General features: G+C 57.8%; 2 protein-coding genes and 2 long non-coding RNA genes across 23 annotated transcripts in view; 2 read left to right on the top strand and 2 right to left on the bottom strand.

Annotated features, from left to right (window-relative positions):
• The window catches only part of EHMT1 (euchromatic histone lysine methyltransferase 1), a 138,705-nt gene extending 126,890 nt beyond the window's left edge, over positions 1 to 11,815 (bottom strand). For 10 of the 18 annotated variants that reach the window (XR_014831351.1, XM_085002202.1, XM_085002216.1 and 7 more), the window contains exon 1: positions 11,427 to 11,815. Coding sequence is in view for 12 of the 18 variants with exons in the window: in XM_085002202.1 (XP_084858328.1) it covers positions 11,427 to 11,768 (342 nt within the window). In the remaining 6 variants the exon portion in view is untranslated. Of the gene's footprint in view, positions 1 to 1,747; positions 1,830 to 10,134; positions 10,190 to 10,554; positions 10,990 to 11,426 lie in introns of those variants that run through there. The other 8 variants (XM_085002226.1, XM_085002227.1, XM_085002267.1 and 5 more) reach the window with 4 other exon arrangements.
• LOC146407358 (uncharacterized) lies at positions 2,044 to 8,130 on the top strand. Its single transcript, XR_014831374.1, has 2 exons — positions 2,044 to 2,106; positions 2,459 to 8,130. It is a non-coding gene; the product is annotated as an uncharacterized LOC146407358 (long non-coding RNA).
• A 1,214-nt stretch (positions 11,816 to 13,029) lies between the features above and the next one.
• ARRDC1 (arrestin domain containing 1) lies at positions 13,030 to 22,635 on the bottom strand. 3 transcript variants are annotated; one of them, XM_021081098.2, is made up of 9 exons: positions 22,456 to 22,635; positions 21,353 to 21,451; positions 16,993 to 17,103; positions 16,551 to 16,601; positions 16,269 to 16,423; positions 15,899 to 16,081; positions 15,633 to 15,809; positions 15,137 to 15,560; positions 13,030 to 15,063 (listed from the first exon to the last, which is right to left on the bottom strand). In XM_021081098.2, the coding sequence occupies exons 1-9, from the start codon at positions 22,571 to 22,573 to the stop codon at positions 14,999 to 15,001; spliced, it is 1,383 nt and encodes a 460-aa protein (XP_020936757.1). In that variant the 5' UTR covers positions 22,574 to 22,635; the 3' UTR covers positions 13,030 to 14,998. The 3 variants fall into 3 exon arrangements, with proteins under 3 accessions (XP_020936757.1, XP_020936760.1, XP_084858415.1); XM_021081101.2 differs by lacking the exon at positions 21,353 to 21,451; XM_085002289.1 differs by lacking the exons at positions 21,353 to 21,451; positions 22,456 to 22,635 and adding an exon at positions 18,125 to 19,332.
• LOC146407357 (uncharacterized) lies at positions 14,679 to 18,915 on the top strand. Its single transcript, XR_014831367.1, has 2 exons — positions 14,679 to 17,485; positions 17,911 to 18,915. It is a non-coding gene; the product is annotated as an uncharacterized LOC146407357 (long non-coding RNA).
• Positions 22,636 to 23,989: the final 1,354 nt, after the last annotated feature.

The raw sequence follows: 23,989 nt of genomic DNA, 5'->3' as shown, positions 1-23,989 counted from the left end.
GGAGCTGCGTGATGTGCCCACGGTCAGCGGGGAGGCTGGCCAGCCAACAGGGCCGCCTGGCCCACAGCCCACGATCGCAACATGACACCTGGGCTAACTTCTGTGGCCAGCAACCACGACGCCACCAGCGTGTGGGCTGCCACTTCACCCCGTCACATGGCGAAAAGAGCCTGCGCAGGTGGACCCTGAGGAAAGCATCGCCGGACTCAACCCTCCAGTGCCAACCTGCGGGGAAAAGCCTCTCGGAGCCTCGCACAGGGGCTGCTTCTCACTTACAGCGAGAGGGACGCTGAAGTGCGGAGGGTGAAGGATGTCTTTCTAACAGTCTTCCTCTTTCTTTCGTTTTAGGGGCGCACCTGCGGCATACGGAAGTTCCCCGGCTGGGGTCCAATGAGAGCTGCAGCTGCCGGCCTGCACCACCGCAACGAGGGCTCCGCGCTGCATCTGTGACCTGCACCACAGCTCACGGCAACGCCGGATCCTTAACCCACGGAGCGAGGCAGGGATCAAACCTGCGTCCTCATGGACACCGGTCAGGTTTGTGGCCACTGAGCCACAACGGGAACTCCGACCTTTCTAGCAAATGCTGCCGGTTCGAGTGTACATCCGTAGAGGAGAGAATGAATCCTGATTCCTAGACACACACACACACACACACACACACACACACACACACGCAGACTCCAAAAAGAGCAGACTAAACCCAAAGGTAGAGCAGGAATAAAAAACAGAAAGACACTATCAACAAAACCCAAAGTTGATTCTTGGAAGATATAAAACTGACAAAGCTTTAGCTAAACTGAGGGGAGAAAAAAAATCTGAAAGAAGTTAAAGGGCCTGGAAGGCAATTTTCATTACACTGCTAACACTCCCCAAATTGAACCACAGCATCAAGGCAATCCCTCTCGAAATCCTGGAAGGCTCTCTGCGGCTAGGGACAAGCTAATGCTAAAACGCATGTGGGGCTGCAAGGGACCCAGAAGAACAAGGACAAGGGAGGACCCACCCTTCCAGGTAACAGTATTCAGACAGTGTGGAAATGGCCTAAGAACAGACACAGCCGACATGCTAGAACTGAGTTCCGAAATGAGCCCCAATGTTCATGGCAACGGATTTCTTTTTTTTTTTTTTTTAATCTTTCTTTGGCATTTCTTGGGCCGCTCCCGCGGCATATGGAGGTTCCCAGGCTAGGGGTCCAATCGGAGCTGCAGCCACCGGGCCTACACCACAGCCACAGCAACGCGGGATCCGAGCCACGTCTGCGATCTACACCACAGCTCACAGCAACGCCAGATCCTTAACCCACTGAGCAAGGCCAGGGACCGAACCTGCAGCCTCATGGTTCCCAGTGGGATTTGTTAACCACTGCGCCTCAACGGATTTCTAACAAAGGTGTCCTGACAATCCAGCGGGGGAAGGAAGAGCCTTTTCCACCAGCGGATCCCCCACTGCAAGAGAATACAACTGGACCCCAACTGGTACCATATACAAAATTTAAGTCAAAATGGACTAAAATATAAGAGTTAAACTACAATACTCAGAAGAAAATACAAGGGTGACTTCCTAACAGTGGATTTGGTGATGGACTCTCAGGTATGACACCAAAAGCACAAAAGAAGAAAACAGATAAATTGGACTTCCTCAAAATTAAAAATAGCTGCACTTCAAAGGCTACTATCAAAGCTTCTGCCCAAAGCCTACAGAACGGCAAAAACATTTCCTAGTCATGCATGTAAGGGATTTGTACCTACAATCTTCGATGCACAAAAAGCTCACAATTCACCCAAAAAAAGATAATCCAATCGAAGTGCGCAAAGGACTTCTTCAGACATTTCTGTAAGGAAGATAAACAAATGCCAATAAGCACAAAAAATGCTCCACGTCACTGGTCATTAGGGAAAATGCAAGTCAAAAGCACAAGTCGGAGTTCCCGTCATGGCTAAGTGATTAACGAATCCGACTAGGAACCATGAGGTTGTGGGTTCGATCCCTGGCCTTGCTCAGCGGGTTAAGGACCCCGCGCTGCCCTGAGCTGTGGTGTAGGCCACTGCAGCTGTGGTGGAGGCCGGCAGCTGCAGCTCCCATTCGACCCCCTCGTCTGGGAACGTCCACATGCCACAAGCGCAGCCCTACAAAGACAGAAAAAAGAATGCTCATACCATCTTCTGTGAAACGACCCCAAGGCCCACGGACAGTACGATACAGAAGCGATGGGAGAGTCCGCGGTAGTGAGAGTAACCACAACACAGGGGACTCTCAGAGAGACAAGGCTGGTCCGAAGAGGTGGACAGGACGGCACTCTCGTGGGTCCTGTGCATAAAGTTCGGAGTCAGGCAGAACTAACCCAAGTATCACAAGTCAGGATGGCAGAGACGGCTGGGCAAGTCCAGGGCAGACCAGGAGGGGCACCGGGGCTTCTGTGGTTCTGGGGACGTCCCCTGCTTGATCCGGGGACTAGGGACATACATGACACGGTGCACATGTGTGCGTGTGTTTCCTACATTCATAGAGATTCTGAAAAGAACACACGTCTTACTGCTGTTGAACCTGGTTAAGAGACGGCGACAGACCCTCCAGAAGCAGCGTGACAGATTCCAGCACACCCTCGCTACAAGAGAAGGAAGACAGGGCCAACTAAGTCAGAGGCGGGGACACCTGACGCTTCAGTGCCCACATGACTGCCATGTGGTTTCACCCTAGCGTTCAAGTTCACAGAACACCGGCCAATGGCAAGAATGAGGAAGCAACCAAGACTCTCCAAGCCTAAATCTAGCCTTGGAGTCTGGTGGGGAGTGAGGACCTAGACTCCGGGAGAGAAAGAATCCAAACAGCCAGCGTAGCCAACAGTTCGCAAAGCACACCGGACAGAGGACGTTCTGGCCTTTCGGAGGCTGGGGCCTGCTAGGAGGCAACGGGTCCAATGCTGTCTGTGGAGTATCAGGAAGACCCAGCCCTCCCTTTCCACGTGTGATACGCTTCGTGGTAACGGAGCAGTTTTGCTCGAAGCGTGGAGAGACGCCGCTCTGCAACCCCTACGAGCCAGTGATTCTGAGCGACGAGTGTGACTGTTAACACCACAAAGCAAGACGTCAGATTTACGGCTGGAAAAACTCAATTCCAGGTACCTCATATACTTGCTCAAATTTTTTTAAAAGACAAACCTACATCTGATGGAGCCTCTAGCCCAGGGCTGTCTAATGAAAAGATAATGTGAACCACATATATAATTTTTAATGTTCTTTCTTTCTTTTTTTTGCTTTTTAAGGCCGCAACCCATGGCATGTGGAGGTTCCCAGGCTAGGGGTCGAATCGGAGCCGTAGCCACCGACCTGCACCACAGCCACGGCCATGCAGGATCTGAGCCTCGTCTGCAACCGACACCACAGCTCACGGCAACACCGGATCCTTAACCCCCTGAGCGAGGCCACATCCTCATGGATACCGGTCAGGTTCGTTACCACTGAGCCACAACAGGAACTTCTCTAGTAATCACATTTAAAAAAGGAATTATAAACACAAATTACTTTTAATACATCTCACTTAAGCCAACATAACCAAAAGACACGACTTCAACACGCAAACAAGCTTCTTCACGTCGAGTGTGACGCTTTACACTCTCCCGTTCACACCAAGTCTGCAAACCCCGCATGCACTTAGCACTCACAGCACATCTCAGCTCTAAAGAACCGCATGTGACTGGGGGCTGTCACACTGGGAAGCAGCTCCAGATCTCAAACACCAGTGGCAGGAAGGAGAGAGGACGAAGCCACATGTTAAACGACATCATGAGAATGTAATCAGCAAAGTCAAGGTTAAGGGGAACTTCGGGACAAATGAACCATCCTCCTCAAAACTTCGCTGTCAGAAAAAGAATAAAGACATGGGGAGTTCCCACTGTGGCACAACGGAATCAGCAGCAATTCTGCAGCACCAAGACGCAGGCCCAGCACAGTGGGTTAAAGGATCCGGCGTTGTGACAAAGGCAGCAACTATGGCTCAGACCTGATCCCTGGCCCAGGAGCTCCACATGCCACAGAGTTTTTTTTACAAAAGTGTAAAAAAAAAGAGAGAGTGCTACATGTCATATTTTGTTCCTAATTTGAAATAAGAAATCTAGACAGTGAGTGAATATTTACTGACTGAGATAATTACAGTAAGTGAAACGTATCTAAAAACGGCTTCGAGAAGTTCCCGCAGTGCTGTAGCAGGTTAGAGATCCAGCTCTGACCCCTGGGGGTGTAGGTTCCATCCCCGGCCCAGCACAGTGGCTGAGGACCGGGTGTTGCTACAGCTCTGTCATCGGTCACAGCTGGGCCTCAAACGGGGCCCCTGGCTGGGGAACTTCCATACGCTATGGGTGTCATCTAAAAAAAAAAGGAAAAAAGAAAAAGAACTGCATCAAAATAATTGAGAATGGACTGGAGAGTGGCCGAGAGGAGACAAACGTTGACACCAGGGGACAAGCACACGGGACTCGTTCTGCCACCTGAGTAGGTTTGAAAAAGTTCCATGAAAGGAGGTCCCTTTGGTGGCTCAGCGGTTAACGAAACCGACCCTGGCCTCACTCAGCAGGTTAAGGATCCAGCGCTGCCCTGAGCTGTGGGGTAGGTCGAAGACGCGGCTCGGATCCCACGTTGCTGTGGCCATGGTGTAGGCCAGTGGTTGTAGCTCCCATTCAGCCCCTAGCCTGGGAACCTCATGTGCCACGGGAGCGGCCCAAGAAATGGCAAAAAAGACAAAAACAAAAAACAAAAACAAAAAACGAGAATTCTAAAATATCCACCTATGAATTTGACAGTATATGTTCAGTCACTAGGACGCCGGCAGCCTGCCCAGGACAGAGCCGAGTGGCTGGGACACAGGAGGCAGACGCCCCAGTTCACCTCATCCCTTCTGGATTCGGAGCCAGGTAACGGGCTCTTCCACTCAAACTAAGTCGAGACACGCGGCTCGACCCACTCGGCCGCCTCTCACGCCCCCGCCAAGCTGCAGGGCACCAGCCTCCTCACTGCCGCCCTCCAGCCACCTTCTTAAAATATCAACCCAGGCCTAAGGCTCGCCTGAGGGCCCCGAGAGACCACCAACTCGCCACCAGGGCGACAGGGCCCTCGATGACCTTCGCCCCTTCGGACCGAGTAACTCTACCGCGTACCAGAGGGGACAGACTCGCCCAACTCACAACCCAGGAAGCTGGAACATCTAGCAAACAAACACCGCGTGGCTGGCAAAACGGGAAAGACACAGACACACGCATGGCGCCCGCACGCGGACAGAGCCGCTCTGAGCACGAGCGCGCACACGCGGGCGGGCGGGGCAGAAACTAACCCGACAACGAGCCGGCATTCTTAGGGGTCTGGGTCTCGCTTTTCAGTTCTGCTCAGATGCCCGATTTTTTGGACATGCACAGCTGTACCTTGCCCTTCCGCTTCAGGTCTCACCAGCTTTACCACCTGGACCAACTCCTCCTCCTCCGGGACCCTTTCCGAACACGGCCGCCGGCAGCTATCGGTGCGAGAGTACAGGCTTCTTCTTGTTTACCTTTAACTGATTCCATCTCATTTCCTGCTGGGTAATATTTGCTCTATAACACGCTCAGATTTTTGTGACATCAGAGACCAATCTTATAAACTCACACTCTCACCCGAGACCTGGAATAGCACTTTGTAAACACAAGGTGCTCAATAAATGCAAGAGTATTTTAAACATACTTTGATCAGAACTTACAAATCCACTAAAAGCGGGCTGCGGAAAGCAGTCCAAAACCTTTCCCAAAGCAAAACATCAAGTGACAGGGATGTCACTGAGAGTGAGGAAATGCCGCCTTTGAAGAGTTAGAAGATCGCTTCAACTTTCGTTTTTTTAAATCCAAAACCTACTAAAGTTGGGTTTTTCTTAAATAAATGAAGATACCAGAAGTTAAATACAAGCGGAACCGCACTCGGGAGGACGTCTCAGTTTTAGAACTGAAGCTTTTCCTATCACACCTGCGGAGGCCGACATACCTGGTCTCCAGGAACACGGCCCTGAGTGACTGGCTGAGGGGCACCGCGAGCTGAAACCACCTGCCCACTTTGCCATGAGACAACGTCATCCACCCGACATGGCCGTCCGGGGACACGGCGAAGGACAGACCAGTCCCAAAGAGAAGAGCCCAAAATAGGCTTCCCATCAGCTGCATTACTTTCGAAGTCAAACTCAACATGCTCAAATGTACCAAACTGTTTTGTGATGTGACCGGAAGCAGAAGCAGGAAGCAGGGGCTGCAGGGGCTCTGGCCACTCATGGGCCCAATAGCTAAGCTACTCTTCCAGGCATCAGGGCTGAGGTACATTTATTGCCTCTGTTAGGACTCCAGAACCACAGGCTAAGTAGTAAGATCCCCAAACGGGCAGCCGCATCCAGAGGATGGCTGTGCTTTCAGTGTGGGTGAAAATTCGCTTCCCGAGATGTAGCGTAAATGCCTCTCATTTCTGGATGGCAGAGCAGACCTTCCACCCCCTTCTCTTATCAAAGATCAACCAAAGACAAGAGCAGGAAAGAGAAACACACACTCCAACTAGGACACATCCAAAACCCCACACAAAACATGCGTGGAAAGAAGACTGCGTCACCCCAGAGCGGAGCGAGGGACACCCTGAAAGGCGCTCGCTGCTGAGAAGCTGACTGCCTGACCCACAGGGCCATGGAAAGGCTCAGACGATGGGGCAGAGGCCTGGAGCTAGAAAGGGCTGTGGCCAACACTCCAAGCAAGGGACGCTGGATACTCTGGCCCCTGGCCCTCCTGCACGCGCAGGCAAGGACTCTTCCATGGCCACCAGACACCCAAACATACCACGCTTGAGCAGAGCAGCACAAAGAAAGACAGGAGGGGGTGCCAGGACTGAAAACAGGGAGATGAGGGCCAAGACTACCTCCTGAACCCTGGGAAGACCCAACCCTCCCCCCACCCTTCAGCCCAGCTCCAACGCGCAGCTCAGACCAACACGGCAGAGCTGAGGGACCCTTCTCCAAGGAACCCAAACCAGGGGACACCAACATCTGGAGGAGAGCCCCCTAAGCAACCTGAGCCGTCACCCTCCAGCAAGGGCAGTGAGTAAATTCCCCCCATGCCCTCAGCCTTGTACTTTCAGTACTTGATTCATGAGATGAATAAGCAGCTGAGGATCACTAGACTTTGGAAGAAGGGTTTGCAGCACGAAGGAAGGAGACCAAGAGGTACAAGAGCAAAGAGGAAAGCAGAAGGCACAAAAAAAGGGCAGGAAACAAAAGTTCTTTAATTTCTAAAATTTTAACTGTAATTTTCTGTTTTTCATTCGTTTGTTTGTTTTTGGCCTTGCCCTTGGCATGTGAAAGTTCCAGGGCCAGGGATCAAACCAGCACCACAGCAGCCACCCAAACCACAGAAGTGACAATGCCGGGCCTTTAACCCACGGAACTGAGAGGTAGCTCTCTTAACTGTTTAATTTTTAAAATTTAATTGAAATTAATAGATAAGCAAAGATACTGCATATATAAAACAAGAACAGGAGGCAGTAAAAAAAGAACCCAGAACAGTAAAGAACATGAAAATGGGAAGGAAGTTAAAAACTCAGTAAAGAATTAGAGAACTGTCAAAAATACTTCCAAAAAGTGGAACAAAAAGCTCAAGATAGGAAAAGGAGAAAAGATTTTAAAAATCAGAATATTAAGAAGAGGGTCCAACACTCAACAAGAGGAACTGGGAAAGGAGAACACAGAGGAAGGAGTAAAGAACTATCTCAAACACATAACACAGAAATTCCCTAGAAACAGGACAGCAATCCCCAGATTTCCGGGCTACTGGGTTCCCTGCGTGATAAACAAAGGAAGGCTGCCACAAAGGCCTATCACACAAACTGGGAAAATCAAGGATGCAAGGTTCCTCAAAGTCTGAAGGTGGAAAAGTGTTTATTAAGGAACATGGGTCAAGCTGGACTTCTCGACAGCAACAACGCAAACCAGAAAACACTGATCTATAACTTCAGAGTTACTTCCAAACAAACCTGGAGTGCCAAGCCCAGCCAAACTTACTCTTTGTTTTTTGGTTTTTGTTTTTTGTTTTTTTGTCTTTTGTCTTTTTAAGGCTGCACTGGCGGCATGTGGAGGTTCCCAGGCTAGGGGTCTAATCATTGCTACAGCTGCCGGCCTCCACCACAGCCAGGGCAACGCCAGACCCGAGCCACGTCCGCAACCTACACCACAGCTCATAGCAACACCAGATCGGATCCTTAACCCACTGAGCGAGGCCAGGGATCGAACCCACAGCCTCAGGTTTCCCAGTCGGATTCGTTACCACTGCCCCACAACAGCAACTCCCGCCAAATTTACTCTTTAAGTGCAGTGGTAGAATAAAAACATTTTCAGACGTGCAAGCCTCAAAAGTTTGCCTCCCAGCAAACTACTGGGAAGCCACTGGAAACGTGAGCCACCACTAGGAGGAGGGAACACCCAGAGGGGAGCCACAGAAGGCAGGACGGGAGAGCTCCCAGGATGACGTGTGCACAGACCGACCCCGACCTGAGCCCAGGAAGCCTGTCTGGGGTAGGGTGCCTGAGGAGCACCTCGGAACGGACAGATGCGCTGCCAGGGCTGAGTGGGAAAAAGATCCTACAGAATGAAAGTCTCCGCAACATAATTCTGAGGTTCAAAGAGAACAGGCAAAGGAAACACAGGCAATTAGTGCCTGCAGCCTATGCTAACTCCAGGGCCAGGGATGGAAACTGCGTCACAGCAGCAACCCAAGCTGCTGCAGCCGCAATGCCACATCTTTAAGCGGCTGTGAAAAATAAGTGAACGTTAACTCCAGGTAAGTAAAAAAGGCTACACAAGAGAAGAAATAGGATCAGGGGTAAGCGCTCAGCTCAGCAAAGCACAGTGACGACCTGAACAGACTGGCAGCAGTGCTGAAATGGATTTAACCAAAACGGGGAGCTACCTACATGACAGGGGACGAGGGACGTGGTACCGTCATCTGCCATTAGTGGAAGCTGGCAGATAACCCCAAAATCGGTGAACAAAGACAGGACAACTCAAGCATGTTACGGAGAAACATGAGGTAAATTCTACAGTGTCAAGTGCTGCTGCCTCTCCGGAAAGGCAGGAGAGGATGGCAGCATTCTCAGTGTCTCTTGGCGCTACTGACATCCTAAACTATGCACAGGGCATGTATTATTTGAAGAAAAAAAAATTAAGGTTAAAGAAAGAGATACATAGTAGCCACCCTGCTAGAAGAGTAAACAATGGCCCAAGAAGGCCTTCTTGCCGAAAGGTAGTGTCTTCCTGGCTCAAAAGCCATAGGTGACCCTGAACAAACTTTAAATCCCAGGAGCCCGCACTTACTACACCACAAAATGGGGGATGTATTTCACTCCCTCAGCCGTTCTTTTTAGTGTAAACGTGGTGACCGTCTTTCTAGGTCAAGGAATAGAAGAAAGAATAAATACGCAGTTAGATAAATCTCACGAAATTTAGGAACATGGACACAGGGAACTTGGTTGAATCATGTGGCAATTAGTGAGCCCCAACCCAGGAACCACTTTCCCAGTTTAGGGGGAACTGACGACCCCAGGCCTACCCACCGTCCAGGAAGCCCCTCACGTCCATAGTAAACACTCAGAATCACAAATCTAAGCCCAGAGCTTCCATTAATTTAAAGCAACCGCCACAGATACAGCACAACAGGCTCTGGGGCCAGACCACCTGCATCCACCTTCTCCACCACGAACTCTGTAACCCTGGGCCTCACTGCACCTGTCTGCTCCTGTGCAAATGGGACCCTAACAGCACCCACCTAAAAGCTGTCAGGCTTTAACGAGTGAAATCAGGCACACTCTGGCAGGGCTGGACACAGGTGAGAGCTGAGTAAGCACAGGCTGTGTCAGTGCCCTCTATTCAAGGCTGCCTGTGTGGAGTTCCCTAGTGGCTCAGCAGGTGAAGGATCCGGCACTGTCGCTGCTGTGGCTGGGGTTCGATCCCTAGCCCGGGAACTTCCACATGCCATGGGTTCGGACAAAAAAAAAAAAAAGGGCTGCCTATGGAATCAGAGATGTTGGGGTGATTTGCTCATTGGTACTCATCGAAAACCTCCTGTGTGCCAGACACCAAACAACTGCTAACCCTGTAACTGGACAGGCCAAGTCGTTCCATCTCTTCCGCGTCTTGTTTCCCGGACCTGCGGCACAGAGCAGGGAAAGCCAAATGAGAGGACTTGGCCAGAGACCTGGCAGTGCCTGGGACACACAAGATGCTCAATAAACGGTATCACAATCACCACTCATCTTCTCTCCTACACGTGACTCGGGGTTATCTAATTCACCTTGTTTATTCTGTTGAACCTAATACATTCCTGGAAGGCTGCAGGTGCTAATAAATACTCCTTGCAATGAATTTAAGCACTTCCCCGCACCTTCTCAGTTTACTTACAACAGCCCCCCAAAATGCGAGAGAAGAGTAAATTTTAAAAGCCTGCACGTTTCCTGGATAAAGGCATGCTAAGTCTACGCACCAGCGTATTGTAACAGGGCCGTTATTACACACCTTTGCTTTCTGATCGTTAAAAGTCCCCGCGGTTATTACTACACATGGAGTAATTTCACCGAAAACTGCTAGGTCATCACTTTCTTCCAAAGCGGTCCCTTATGTCAGCCCTAAGAGCGCACTGCTTCGGCATTTCCACGGACACACCGCCTCCTGCTTGCTCGTCCCTGCTGTCCCCGCTGCGGGAAGCTAGTGGTCCATCTCACAAGTTTGATTTCTCTGCTGCCAGGGAAAAACTCCTTGAGAACCAGCAAGGGGGAGGCCCGGAACAGTAACAAAGGGATGGAACTTTTTACATCCAAAGCCCGTTTGAGCAGTTTGCCCAGAAATAAACTGAAGTCGTGCATTCCTGCTCCTGACAGCCCCCGGGCCGGCAGCATTGTCCGGGGAGAAGCGCGCCGGACCAGCCAACTTTTCCTTAAAGACCGAGCCATCCTATTCGGAACAAAGTGAAAGGTCAGCGGGGCGCAGGAGCGGCGCCGGGAGCGCACAGCCTCGCCTCGGCTCGCGCCGCCAACTTGGCCGGCTCGCCCCACTTTCCCTTTTGTCCTCCGCCCCTCGCGCGGGGCTCCCGGCCGGGCCCGCGGGCGGGGGCGCGGGCGCGAGCGGCGGCGGCGGGCGGCGGCTCTCCCCGCCCGCGCCCCCGCCTCGCCCGCCCGCACAAAGCGCGCCCCGCGCAGCGCGGCCCGGACGCCCGGCCGCCGCGGCCCGGCCTCGGCCTGAGGCGCGGCGGCGGGGAGGCGCCGGCCCGCCCGCCCCCCGCCCGCTCGCGCCCCCGCCCGCGCGCCCGGCCCGCCCGGCCCGCCGGCCCGCGCCCGCCCCCGCCCCGCGCCCGTGCCCGCGCCCGCGCCCGCCGCCGGCCCGCTCCTCACCTCGGCATCGGCGGCGGCCATGGCCCGGGCCCGCAGCGTGGCCCCGCCCCTCCCGCGCGCCATCGCCCCGCCCGCGCCTCGCGGCCCAGGGCGAGGCGGGGCCGGCCGCGCGCGTCTGCGCCTGCGCCCCCGCCCGCGCCTGCGCGCTGCGCCCGAGAGCGGCGTCCGCGGCGCGGGCCTGCGCGGGCCGGAACCGGAGCGCGGCGGCGGGCGGCAGGGGCGGCCGGGGCGGCCGGGGCGGCAGGGGCGGGGCCCGGCGCAGCGGCCTTCCGGAGGCGTCGCGGTGCTGCACGTCGTCGCCCCCTCGTCGTCCCGCGTGCACAGGCTCCTCTCTCTTTGCATAGACCCTCTGGCGGGCCGGCCGGGGTGCGGGAGGCCGCCTGACCTCTAACCCCGGACACACGTCGACTCCGTCGGCCTTCGCAGGAGGCGGACCCCGACTTGCGTCCTAGGGCGGTGCCGGGGTGGGGATTGTGCGGGGCTGGGAGGGGTGCCCCAGTTGTGGCAGTATCCGGTTGGAAAGAATCAGCTCGGGGGTGGGGGTGCTCCGGTTTTGGGGAGTGCTTGGCGTGGGTGGGGAGATGGCTGGGGCGGGGCGGGGCGGGGGGGACGTCCTGTCTGAAAAAGTTGCCTAAGCCGGGGAGAGGGGATGTCCCAGTGGGAAGGGCTGCCTCCATTAGGGGTGCTGCCTCAGTTAGTGTAAATGCCCCAGCGCCGCGGTGCTCCTCCAGGGGGCATGTCCGAAGTGTGGGGGAGGGTGCTCTGATACGGGAAGGTGTCCCTCTAGGAGGGTGTGCCCTGCCTGGGGGCAGTGTCCCGGGTGGGAAGTGTCCCATTGGCGAGGCTAGTCCCTATGGGGCCATGCTTTGGTAGGGGAAGATGCCTGGCTCTGGGGGTGCGCTCCAGTGAGGAAGTGTGCGCCACCTGGGTGGCCTCCCAATCACCCCAGCCTACCTGCAAGCCCCCAGTTAGGCACACGCAAGACCGTTCCTGCAAATCAAGCAGCCTTCACTGGACAGCACCACATAAACTGGCTTGGGCGACCCACACCCCCACAGCCAAACCTGTCTCTCCCATCCTGTAGGAGTTGAGGAAAGAAACAGACTGAAAGCAGGGTTCTCTGGCCAGTCTTCACAGCAGAAACTGAGGAGGCCCTGAGTCAAAGGCTAATCTGGGCCTCGCTCCTGTGAGGGCTCCGTCTCATGGGAGGTGAGACTCCAGGAAAATTCAACTAAGTCAAACATTGACAGCACACACAGGTGCAGAAGAGGTGATGGACGATGGTGAGTACAAAGGAAGCCTTCCCAAGTTTCGAGGGCATCCGCCCAAGTCAGCTCCTCGCAGGCGGGGAACCCAAGCCTGGGAGCCTCAGGACGGGGAGCTCAAGAGCATTCGTCCTGTGGCCTGCACCCAGCCTGCCTTCTCCCACTCCTACCTCTCTGGCACCCTCCTCTCCATTTGCATTCCTGCTTTCGGCCCTAGTCTGCCCCTTCTCTAAAACAACTGTATTTCGGTGTATATGTGGCTCACTTCTTGACAACCCTTGAGTCTTAAATACCACCACTTCAGGAAGTGTCCCCTTGCCCCTACTTAAAGACAGTACTGCACGGCAAAACTTACTTTATTTTGCTCCATAGCATTCCATTGCCATTTTGTCTGCCCCACTAGAATGTAAGTCCAAAAAGTCAGGGATTTGTGCTTTGTACATCCTAGTACCTAGAACAATGTTTGGCATGCAAGAGACAAAATATCTGTTGAATGAATAAATGAGTTAAGATGTGGAGGAAAATCCTTTACTAAGTGAATATCAAATGTAAATGAATGTGTCAGAAGCAGGTTTTACTCCCATCTTGCACCATGAGCCCCACCAGCCCTACCCTCATGTTTCTGACCACCGACGTTGGGTGCTGTCCTGGGCAGATGATGTGTTAGATGTGTTGACTGTGACCATCAGGTGAGTCCTGAGAGGCAGACATTGTTTTTATCCATGTTCTGCAAGTGAGCAAACCAAAACAGGGAAGTGCCTTCAAGGCCACACAACTGTCAGGAGGCAGAGAGGAGATTCAAAAGACTCTCAACTATGAGGCTGCAGTTTCCAGCAGATGTTTCACAGATTATCCTGCTTGTGGCATGCTGTGTGCTCTTCTCCAGTTCTCACCCTCTCCTTGTCCCATTGACTGTGACATTTGAGAGTACATGGCTGCCTGCACATTTCCAGCTGTGAAAAGTGGCCAGTGCGATACGTGCAAAAGTGGTGGCAGTTTACCTCCACCCTGTGCCACCAGAACTTGGAGCTACAAGCCCGGTAAGATGCGTGATGGTGAAAACTGCAACAGACATCCTGGACCCAGGAGTGGAAACCTCGACTTGAGAATAACAGATGTGCTACCAAGCCCAAAACTTCCCCGTCTAGACTGTTAAAGGCACAAGAAAAAAGCTTCTACCATGTTATGGGGGGTTGGCAGGGGAGATGCTCTACCTGTCCCCGCAGAGTCCCTCGAGCTTACTACAATAGACTAAGGTAATTGACACCCCTAGCCAAGGTCACCCCTTCGGCACATGGCAGAACTCTAAAGCCTTAATACCACCGGCAGTTTCCCAAAGCACATCCCAGGATCCCGGCACACAGGGTGTTTACCGGCCCTCTGTAGCGTCTGCAAGATACCCCTTTGGGAAACGGTGCTTTCTCAAACCTTGATTTTTCGTTTGCCCCTGGGTTTTTAGAGTCCCAGACGACAGTCCTTTGAAATGTAGACCTCGGGAGCGGGCTCGTGTTGTTCACCCTTGGCTGGGAGAGAAGCAGCATCCCCGAGCTGGACATGGCAGTGATGTCGGCAGGGGCATGAGACATCAAGGCAAGGATAAGGGACCTGGGGAAGCCCGCCCCCTCACCCCCGACAGGACTTCCTCTGGCGCACGAGGCCCAAACTTTATTGCTTGGAGCGGTGGGTGCCGGGTCGCAACCCCTCCGGTGTGCGCTAATAAAATAAACGGAACAGGGCGGTCTGCTCCGCTTTCACAAGGCCACTTGGAGTTAACGCTGAGGCTCCAGACAAGCACATCCCGACTCCGAAAGCACATCCTGCAGCAGAACCTGGAAGCTGAGCGCCAGCCCCAGTTGCCAGAGGTGGCCCTGCTCGCCTGCCCGAGGCGCACCCGGAAGGGGGAGGGACCTAGAGCGGAAGCGCGGGGCGCGCCGGAGGGGGCGGGGCCAGGGGACGGGGCGTGTCCTGCGGGGAGGGCGGGGCCAAGGAGGGCCCCCAGCCCACCTCCCGGGGCTGCGCACCCGCCGCGAGCCCACGTCCGGCGGTGGAGGTCGCCCGACTCGCCGCTGTGCCCAGCTCTACAGATGATGCGCTTTATTTACACCGCGCCTCTCTAGGCCCCCAACCCCCGGGGAGAGCGCGACTGCAGGGTAGCCGCGGAGGCTGGGCCAGAGGCAGAGGCCGCGGGGAACGGCCGAGCAGCGGCGGGTCCTGAGGAGGCCGGGCCAGGCCGGGAGTGAAGGCACAAGGCCCTGGGAGCCAGGTCCCAGGACAGAGGTCAGCCCGTCCAGAGAAGGCGACATGCGGTCAGCTCCTGGGGGTCAGGCAGGGGTCCACACTGCCGCAGCTCTGTTCATAGGATGGTGGGGCCTCTGCAGGGAGAGAGGCGGGTCTGCAAGGGGCCCATGGCGCCCCCTCCCCGCCAGGCCCCAGGCCCCCACTCACCATAGGGGTAGCCCCACGAGCTGTACTCCGGGGGTAGGATCAAGGTACTGGTGGTGGGCACGGGCCCTCCAGAACCCTCTGCAAAGTAGGGGACGGTGGCACCTGTGGAGATACACAAGGGAGGGGGCAGAGGGTGGGGGGCGGGGCTGCCATCCGGAGGATGGGGTTCAGGGGCGCCAGGCACAGAGCCGAAGGCTGCAGGCGGCTGCTGCTGCTGCGAGTGGCTCTTGGTGGAGAGAGAGACAGGGTCCGAGAAGAAGTGGGGTCCACTGGCCACAGCCTCTGCCTCCTCCTGGGGTGGCGCAGAGGGCACTACCGGAGGTGGCCCTGGGCCTGGCCGGGGGCTCAGTGGAACTTGGTTCACAGCGATATTGCCAATGAAGACCGGCAGGGTCACAATGGCTTCCGGAGTCTTCAGGGAGACCTGGGGAGGTTGCAGGAGTGAGGAGCCAGGCCGCTGGACCCTCCCCCCATGGCACCCCTGCACCCCTGGCACCTGCAGGTAGTAGTCCACGTGGATGAGGCTGCAGCCCGGCAGGGCCGACTGGGGCAGGGCGGGCACTAGGATCTGCTCTTGCCACTGAGCCCGCCTCCAGGCCTTGACGCTGGCACCCTCCACCTCTGCGATGGTCCGCACGTCATAAATCCAGCGCTTGGCCTTATAGGACACTTTCTGGGGAGGGGCCAGCCGGTGAGCCTGGGCACGCCAGCCACCTAGCCCTCCTCTGTCCCACGGGGACACGGCCTGGCAGTGACTCTGACCTGCAGCAGACTGGCCACCACAGGGCTGGTGTCCTTGCCTGACTGGTTCTCGATGTCAGCCTGCAGCCGCAGCACCTGCCCCACCACGTAGCCTCGGAGATCGGTGCTGGCCGTGAGGACCACGCTGCCTGTCTTCACCAGCTTGTAGGAGAACTTCCTGGTGGTGGAGGCCACATTGGGTTGCTGGGGAGGAGGGCGGAGAGCAGGGTTGTCAGGTGTGGTCAGGCTGGATCCCTGGGGCCCCTGAACATGGCCCAGTCGGCTCAGAACAGAGGGGCCACTGCTCTTCCAGACCCTAGGTGCCTCACCTCTGCTGGGGACAGGGCATCAGCAAGGGTGGGGCCCCCAGGAGGCCACGCTCCAGGCTCACCTCGATGTCTGGGATGCTGTTCAGGTTCAGGGGGCTCAAGATATAGAACACGCGGCTGCACTGGTGATCCTTGGAAAAACGTGGCGTGTCAATGGTGGCCCGTACCTGGTGCACGATCTTCCCAAAAGGGCCCTCAAAGGACGTGGGCGCTGTGGCTGGAGAGAGAGCAAAGGACTGGCACCCGACTGCCCCCTGCCTCACCTCCCACTCTGCCCCCCCCCCCGCCCCGCTCCACTGCCAGCTGTCGCCACCAGGCCAGGCCTGGTCAGGCTGGGCTCTCACCAGGAAGCAGGAACTGGAAGGGAAAGCTGTGCTCTCCAGCAGGCAGGCTCCCTGCAGAGACAGAAAGGAGGATGGGGAAGACGGGGCCTCAGGAGCCTCTTGGTGACATCGCAGGGCCCAGAAAGGAAGCAGGCCCACAGCAGACCAGCTCACACTGCTGCTGGCTGCCGGATCTCCCAGCCTCTGTCTCCAGCACCTTGGCAGCACAGGGCTGTGGCCTGGGCAAAGGATGGGGGGCAAGAGCCCATCCAAATCCAGGAGCTGGCCCTCTTCAGCACCCAGCCCCTCTCAGGCAGCATCAGAGTGCACCGTCCTAGCAGAGGGCGAGCCAGCACGGGGGCCCAGAGGCAGATGGAGAGGCAGGGCAGACAGACAGACCCCATCCCGAGCAAGAGCTGCCGCAGCAGATCACTGGGTGGGATAAGGAGGTTCCCAAACTCACCCTTGTCGGCCAGGGACAGAGCGCTGTTGAAGTAGCCCTCCTCCGCCACCCACGCCGCGTCATTGGCCTTGTTGGAGACCCTGCAGGACCCTGTACAGGTCACCCGGATGGCTGCAAGAAGAAATCGCATGAGCCCCAGCCAGTTGCTGGCCTGGACCCTCCTGGGCCCCAGCACAGAGATTCAGGCGGGACTGGCAGCAATGGGGACCAGGCAGTGGCACCAGCGAGGCCCTGGGAAGGAGGGACACCTCCTGCCTATCCCACATCTCGGGGCGCTCCTCGGGAGCCCAGGCGGGAGGCACGGAGTTCCACTTGGCCTGTGGTCCAGAACAGGAAGGCCCCAGTGATCACCCAGATGACCGCTGGGCAACCCCCAACACTACCGGACCGGTGAAAAGTCAGCTCCCTACAGGGGATGCTTGGGAAAGCAGCGCTGATGAGCAGAGGCTGTGGGGCAGCTGACTTCCAACCCCAACCGCTCTGCAGGTGTCAGGTAAGTCAGTCAGGCTGAGAGGCACTCCTTCCTGCTCCAGGAAGCTAGCGGCCACCAGCGCACTCTGCAAGAATGTGGTCAGACCAGCCTGGGCAGGTAGGGAACCTAGCAGTCTGGCCCAGAGGGTGGGGGCACCCTGGGCTTCCTGGGCCAGTACTGCCCAGGAGAGCTGATTCCTGCATGCAGACACCCCACTCCCCAGAGGAAGCACGCAAAGCAGGAACTGTGGCAGCCCAGGGGCATCCTGGTCAGTCCAAGAGACCTGTGCCCAGAGTCCATGATGGTCAGAAGGCCATGGCTGGACCAGGCTCAGCTGCAGCTGCTCACCAGAGAGGACGCCACAACTGGAGACACAAGCAGGGTGGGGGACGGGAGCTCAGCAACGGGGGGCCCTGCAGCTCTGTCCATCCTTCCCCTCCCTGCAGGGCTGAGTCAAGGCCAAAGGCTTTAGCCTGTCTGCCCAGCTCCTCTGCCTTCCCCGACTTGACGGACAGGTGAAGGGAAGGTGACTCAGAATCTGACGCCCTCCTGACAGACCCACCAGGCAGGAAGACCTGAGGTTTCAAATGCCCAGGGCCAGGGGTCAGCCACACAGACTTTGTCCGCCATCTCCCCAGCTGGCCCCACCTTGCTGCTCACCCGCCATGCACCTGCGGCTCGTCCTCCAGCCTATCAGCACTGCCCGTGACCGGCCCTCAGCCTCCAGGCCAGCCCAGCCTCACCACCTGGGCCTCAGCCCTCATTTCTAATCCACCTTCCATCAGTCGTCCCCTCCTAGAGCCAGACCCGGAACTGTTCCCACCCTGGAAGTCTGGGACACTGGGGCGCTCCTACAGACTAAGGCAGCCCAAAAGAAACGTGGGGAACAGGCAGAGGAGGGGAAGCCTGACTACAGAGCGAATAGAAGACATGCTGGTGGATGCCAGACACCACCCTGCTTTCAACACCTCCCGTGGAGAGGGCGCATCCCCCTGGGGTTGGGCTGCCCTGGGAGTGCTGGGGACAGAGGATGCTGGAGAGGCACAGTGGTCCCCGGACTGGCCCGGTGCCAGCTGTGCACTGTTGAGGGACCCCAGTGGATGGCACATGGAGCTCAAGAATCACCCACCTCTGCCCCCATTTTTTTTTTTTAGTTGTTTAAGGGCCACACCTCTGGCACATAGCGGTTCCCAGGCTAAGGGTCAGATTGGAGCTGCAGCCGCTGGCCTACACCACAGCCACAGCAACACAGGATCCAAGCAGCGTCTTCAACCTACACAGGAGCTCATGGCATTGATCCTTAACCCACTGAGGGAGGCCAGGGATCAAACCCTCATCCTCATGGATACTAGTCGGGTTCGTTACTGCTGAGCCACAACCGGAACCCCCTCTGTCCAAATTCCTAACGCACGACACCACAAGCTATGATAAAACCACTTAGGTTAGGGTTTTTTGGTTTTGGTTTTTTTTTTTTTTTTCTGTTTTTGGTTGCACCTGAGACACACACACGTTTCCAAGCCAGGGACTGAAACCACACGGCAGCCGTGACTCGAGCCACAGCAGTGACAACGCCAGATCACCATGGAACACTAGGGGTGATTTGTTACTTGTGACCTTCACGTAGCAGCAGATAAAAGAAGAGATGTGTAACCTCACTAGGATTTGGGGAAACGCAGATAACTTAGCAACTATTAACTATTTTGACAAGTGTCACAGAGGAGGTAGAAAAACAGAGATTCCCTCCACAGCGATCCAAGCGCAGACCAACGAAGGCCCCGGAGAAAAACCAGGCAATTCTACACACACACCAGGAGGTCCAGCAGTTCTCAGAATCTCCCCCTATTTCCTCAGGATCCTCCAGCAACACCGCCCCTAACCGCAAACCATCTAGGCAGAGCCCCCGTGTCCCACAGCAGGGCAGCGAAAACAGTCACCGGCTCGGCCTGGACGTGGCCCCAGGATTAAGATGAAGAAGCCACAGGAGCACCTGACCCCAAAAAAACAAGTCGACACTTGGTCATCCCAGGTGGGCCTGAACTCTGCGAGCTTCTCAACAAGCTGCCGGCAGGCTGAGGCCACGTGGGGACCCTGCCTGGGTGAGCAGCCTCCAGCCACTGCCTTGGGGTCAAACCGCCCTGTCTCCTCTCCCCTGCAAAGGAGAACAGCGGAGGCTCAGGGGTGGACACACAGCAGGCCTGTCCCCCCTACTCTGTGCGGGGTGGCTGCTTCTGGAGGTGGGGCAGGGCCAGGTGTGTTCTGGCAAAGGGGCGGCACCCCATGGTGCCCTCTACGTTTGACGGCTCTGGGCTTTTTTATGGTCCCGTGTGGCACAGGGAAGAGCAAGTTCCTGGGCCAGGGATTGGATCTGAGCTTCATCTGTGACCTACACCACAGCTATGGCAATGCCGGGTCCTTTAACCCGCTGCATCAGGCTGGGGATCACACCCGCACTTCTGCACCACCAGTCAGGTTCTTAACCCACTGAGCCACAGCGGGAACCCCTGAAGTGTTCAGTTATAACAGTGCTCGGACGCATGACAAAAGGCAGGCACCAATCAGTCTTGGGCGGCCTGAGGCTGCTCTGGTTCTCCAAAATCATCACAGGGATTCTGCATCACAGTGACTTCTGGAACTTTCCTCTTGAGCCAACACACTCACCTGTCCAGCAGCCCTCCCCCTATGCACCACCTGCAATCCAGCAGGGAAGACCTCTGCTTGCTCCTCTTTCTGTTCTGGTCCCAAAGGTCTCTCCCACCCACCCCACCCCCAGCCCCCGCGAACCTGGCCGCCCGGCCTTGGAACACATCTCTTCTCTACAGCTCTGGCCTGCGAACCACTTCCCTCTGTCCTGTCTCCAAATCTGTAACACGACAGGCATGACCACGCCCACCTCCCAGGCCTGCTCGGAGGACCCGTGGGTTGGTCCCCAGCCCACGGCCAGAGCTCAGGGAGCTAGCAGAGCTGGGGCTGCTGGGGCTGCAGTTTGGGCCTCACCCTCCCTTGTCGCCCACCTCGGGAGCAGAACACAGGGCAGCCCCGCCTGACCGCCAACTACAGGCTGGTCGAGACCTGGGCTCCAGGAAAACGGCTCCTTCCCTGGCTTTCTTCCACATCAGCTCCCACGGCTGCCAGCATCCTCAAGGCTGAGTGCAGGTCATCACTCAGTCAAGCGTTTAGAGGCCTGTGCCCCCATCCTCTGTGTCCTCCTGGGGGGCCTCCCTGTTGTGTTACTGGCTGGTAGCAGGAGCCCAACAAGTATCTTCTGAGTGAAAGACAAAGAACCCCGGCTTTCCTTTCCCACCCCAGGCAGGCCTGGAGCCCTCCAGCAGCCCAGGCAGCCATACCCCCTCTGCCCCTGGAGGGCAAGCCGCTTGGTACCCGCTCTGAGCAACTCCCAGGCTGGCCCGTGACCTGACCTGTTCCTCCCCTACCCAGGGCTCAGCGGGCACTTTTATAGTCAGGATTATCAGAAGGGGCTCCTTCGATCCTGCGGCCCAGCTGTCCATCCAGCCACATTCCACCCACCACATGGAGCCTAGGGGGCTCTGCTCAGCCGAAGGTAGTCATGCACAGCTCACGCCACTCCTTCACCACGGTCAGCAATGGCCTGTCTGCCCTGGGCCCCAGCTACCAGAGGGCAACAGGGCGGGCATGCCAGGATGCGAGCTCTGGGTGGGGTCTCTGTGGGCTGCATGGCACCAGCCCCGAGGCCAGAAGCCTACTAGCCACATGCACCTCTTACCTCTGGCTCGTGCCCCAGAGAAAAGCTGCACTGTCCCCACTGTGCCGCTCCCACAACCACACCTACCCCACCCAGACCCCGAACTCTAAATGGAGAGCAGGAGAGAGGCCACCAGTCACGGGAGGAGGCGCCACACAGCTGCTCACCTGACAAGAGGCATCCTACAACCAGCTTCTTCCTAGACCCCTGGTGCCTCAAAGAGTGAGAAAGTCTGGGGTCCAACCCATCCAGGATGGAGGCAGCAGCTGCCCAGAGAGAAGGACAGTGGCTCTCAGTCCTCAGCCACACAGGGGCCTGGGGCCAAGGCCCAGAGGGAGGCCCAGCAGCTGCGGTTATAGCCAAGCACCCCCAAGACAGAGCGGCACCCCGGGACAGACACACCACACAGCCTCACAGCCGGAGCCAGAGTTCCGGAGAGAGGCCCTGGGCCGTGGCTTTGTGCACCGCACTCTACCTCTCCTGGCCAAGGTGTGAATTCCCAAACACATCTCAGACAGCGGACGAGACCTGCACCCTAGCAAGTGCCACCGCAGCAACCGGATCCCCAGTCTCAAAGCCCCAGATGTCTGCGCCAGCAGAGAGTGACTGGCCAGGAGGGCTCAGGTTCAGCTCCCAGATGCCTGCTGGGCCAGGGGCCTGGGCTCCCTGGGATGAGCAAGACCCTCCCAGCCCGCTAAAACTAGCCTTAGACTGGGTGTAAGCCAGTGCCCCTGGGGATCTGCACTCTCGGCGGGGCTGTCAGGAAGGAGGCCCTGAGCCAGGACCCTGGGTATGTGGGAGAGCAAGCCCAGGACGGCCAGGCTTCAGATGAGGACCACTCAGCAGGTGAGGGCCGCAGAGGACCGGAGACCCTACAGGGACGGTCGGGGGCGTCCTGGGTCCAGATCAGAGTGGCCTTCGCCGAGGTGCACCGGCTCAAAGCCGCCGCCTCGACTCTGGCCGCCTGTAGGCAGAGAGGACAGGAAGGGCAGATGCGGAAGGACTGGGCCACACGGGCCTCCCTGCTCCGCCCCGGCCGCCGCTGGCCTCCCACCCCGGCGGTCGGCGGCCCGCCCCGCCGCCCCGCAGCCCTCCCGCCGGCAGGACCCGTGCCCCGGGCGGGCGGGACTGGGCGGAGGGGGTGGTCGGCGGTGCCCAAGGCCTCGCGGGTCCCAGGCCCCGCGCCCCCAAAGCCGCGCCGGAGCGCCGAAGCTGCTCGGGAGCTCCGCCCCGCCCCGCAGGTGCGGCCCTCCCCGGACCCCGCGCCCACCTCGGAAGGGCAGCGGCGCCGCCAGGCGCACGCGCACGGCCCCCGCCAGCGGCTCCCCAGGGCTGTAGACGACGCGGCCGTGGCTCAGGCAGACCTCGAAAAGCTGTACCCGCCCCATGCCGCGGCCCAGGCCGGGCAGCCGCACACTGACGCCCCCACCCCGCCGCCGCCGCCGCCGCCGCCGCAGCAGCCGCGCTCCGAGCCCCGCCCCCGCCCCGCCCCGCCCCGGCCCCCGCTCTCCGACCGCCCCCACCCCCCAACCCCGGTCCCCGCCGGGGCCCCGGCCCCCGCTTCCGGGCCAGCTCCCAGCCCTCCCCAGCCAGCGCCCCGAGCCGGCTCCTGCCCGCCCGGCCTCGGTCGGTGCCCCGACCCCGCCCTGGCCCGTTCCCGCCTCTCCTCGTCCCCCCGCACCACCCCGCCACCTCCCGCACCCCGCCGCGCCCGCTCCGGCCGCCCGGGTGGAGCCGCAACCAGGGGGTCCCGCAACGCCCCCTCCAGCCCCGCCTCTGTCCGTCCCCCGCGCCCCGCCCCGGCCGCCCGGGTGGAGCGCCCGCGGGGCTCGCGGGAACCTGGCACACCTGCGCCCCCTGCTGCCCCAGCGAGCGCGGAGGCTTCACCTGCCGAGCGGACGCGCGGGGCCGACGCCCCCTCCCAGACTCCGCCCCGGGAGGGTCTCCCCCGTCCCGCGTCTCGGTGCTGAGAGACAGCGCTAGGCTGGGTTTGTGCCCCGGGCTGGGGACTCTTGGCCCGCAGCAGCGGGAGAGAGAGGTGAAGGATGGGGCGCAACACCCAGGCGCCGATTCGCTGGCACCCCGGAGAGTCTAGCTAGGATTAGAGAAGGGTGCCGGCGCCCACTGGTGGGTTAAATATGGGATTGCTTGAAGGAGGGTGTCAAGGTGACCAGTTTTCCAGAACAGCTGGGTGAAAAGCGTGGCTTTTTTTTTTTTTTTTTTTGACGGAGACGACCAGCCAGGATACAAGTTGTTTTGGCAGTGGGAGAAAGTCATGACCGGCAGAGTCTGAAGTGCCCACTGGGCACCCAAGTGAACTGGCACTTCTAGAGATGGGTTTGGGGGAGACAACAGACTGAAGATTTGGGGGACTCCTCCTTGTGCTCAGGGAGGTAAAAACCTGACCCGTATCCAGGAGGATGAGGTTTGCTCCCTGACCTCGCTCAGTGGTTAAGGATCTGGCGTGGCTCTGAGCTGTGGTGTAGATGGAAGACTTGGCTCAGATCCCATGTTGCTGTGTCTGTGGTGTAGGCCGGCAGCTGTAGCTCTGATTTGATCCCTAGCCTGGGAACTTCCCCTTGGCGCTGGCGCGGCCCAAAAAAGACCAAGCAAAAAGGAGAGTGCTTATTCTCATGACTCCTGTCCTCCAAGGACCCTGCTTCCCAGTGGATTTGGCAGCCCCTCCTACGTCTGTGGGAATGCCGTCCCCCAACAACCGCATTCAGCCGGCGGGCCCCACGGCGGCCTCCCGTTGAATCCGACCCGGCCCCTTGACTTGCCTGAGCTGCCAGAGAGAGATGCCA

This window comes from Sus scrofa, chromosome 1, assembly GCF_054392235.1.
Source record: "Sus scrofa isolate SSC_HxYL_T2T_F1_AM1 chromosome 1, Sscrofa_HxYL_maternal_Yorkshire_Landrace_v2.0, whole genome shotgun sequence".
Classification (NCBI taxonomy): Eukaryota; Metazoa; Chordata; class Mammalia; order Artiodactyla; family Suidae; genus Sus; species Sus scrofa.
The sequence above is the reverse complement of the archived record's forward strand: the minus strand, read 5'-3'. Positions and strand labels throughout refer to the sequence as shown.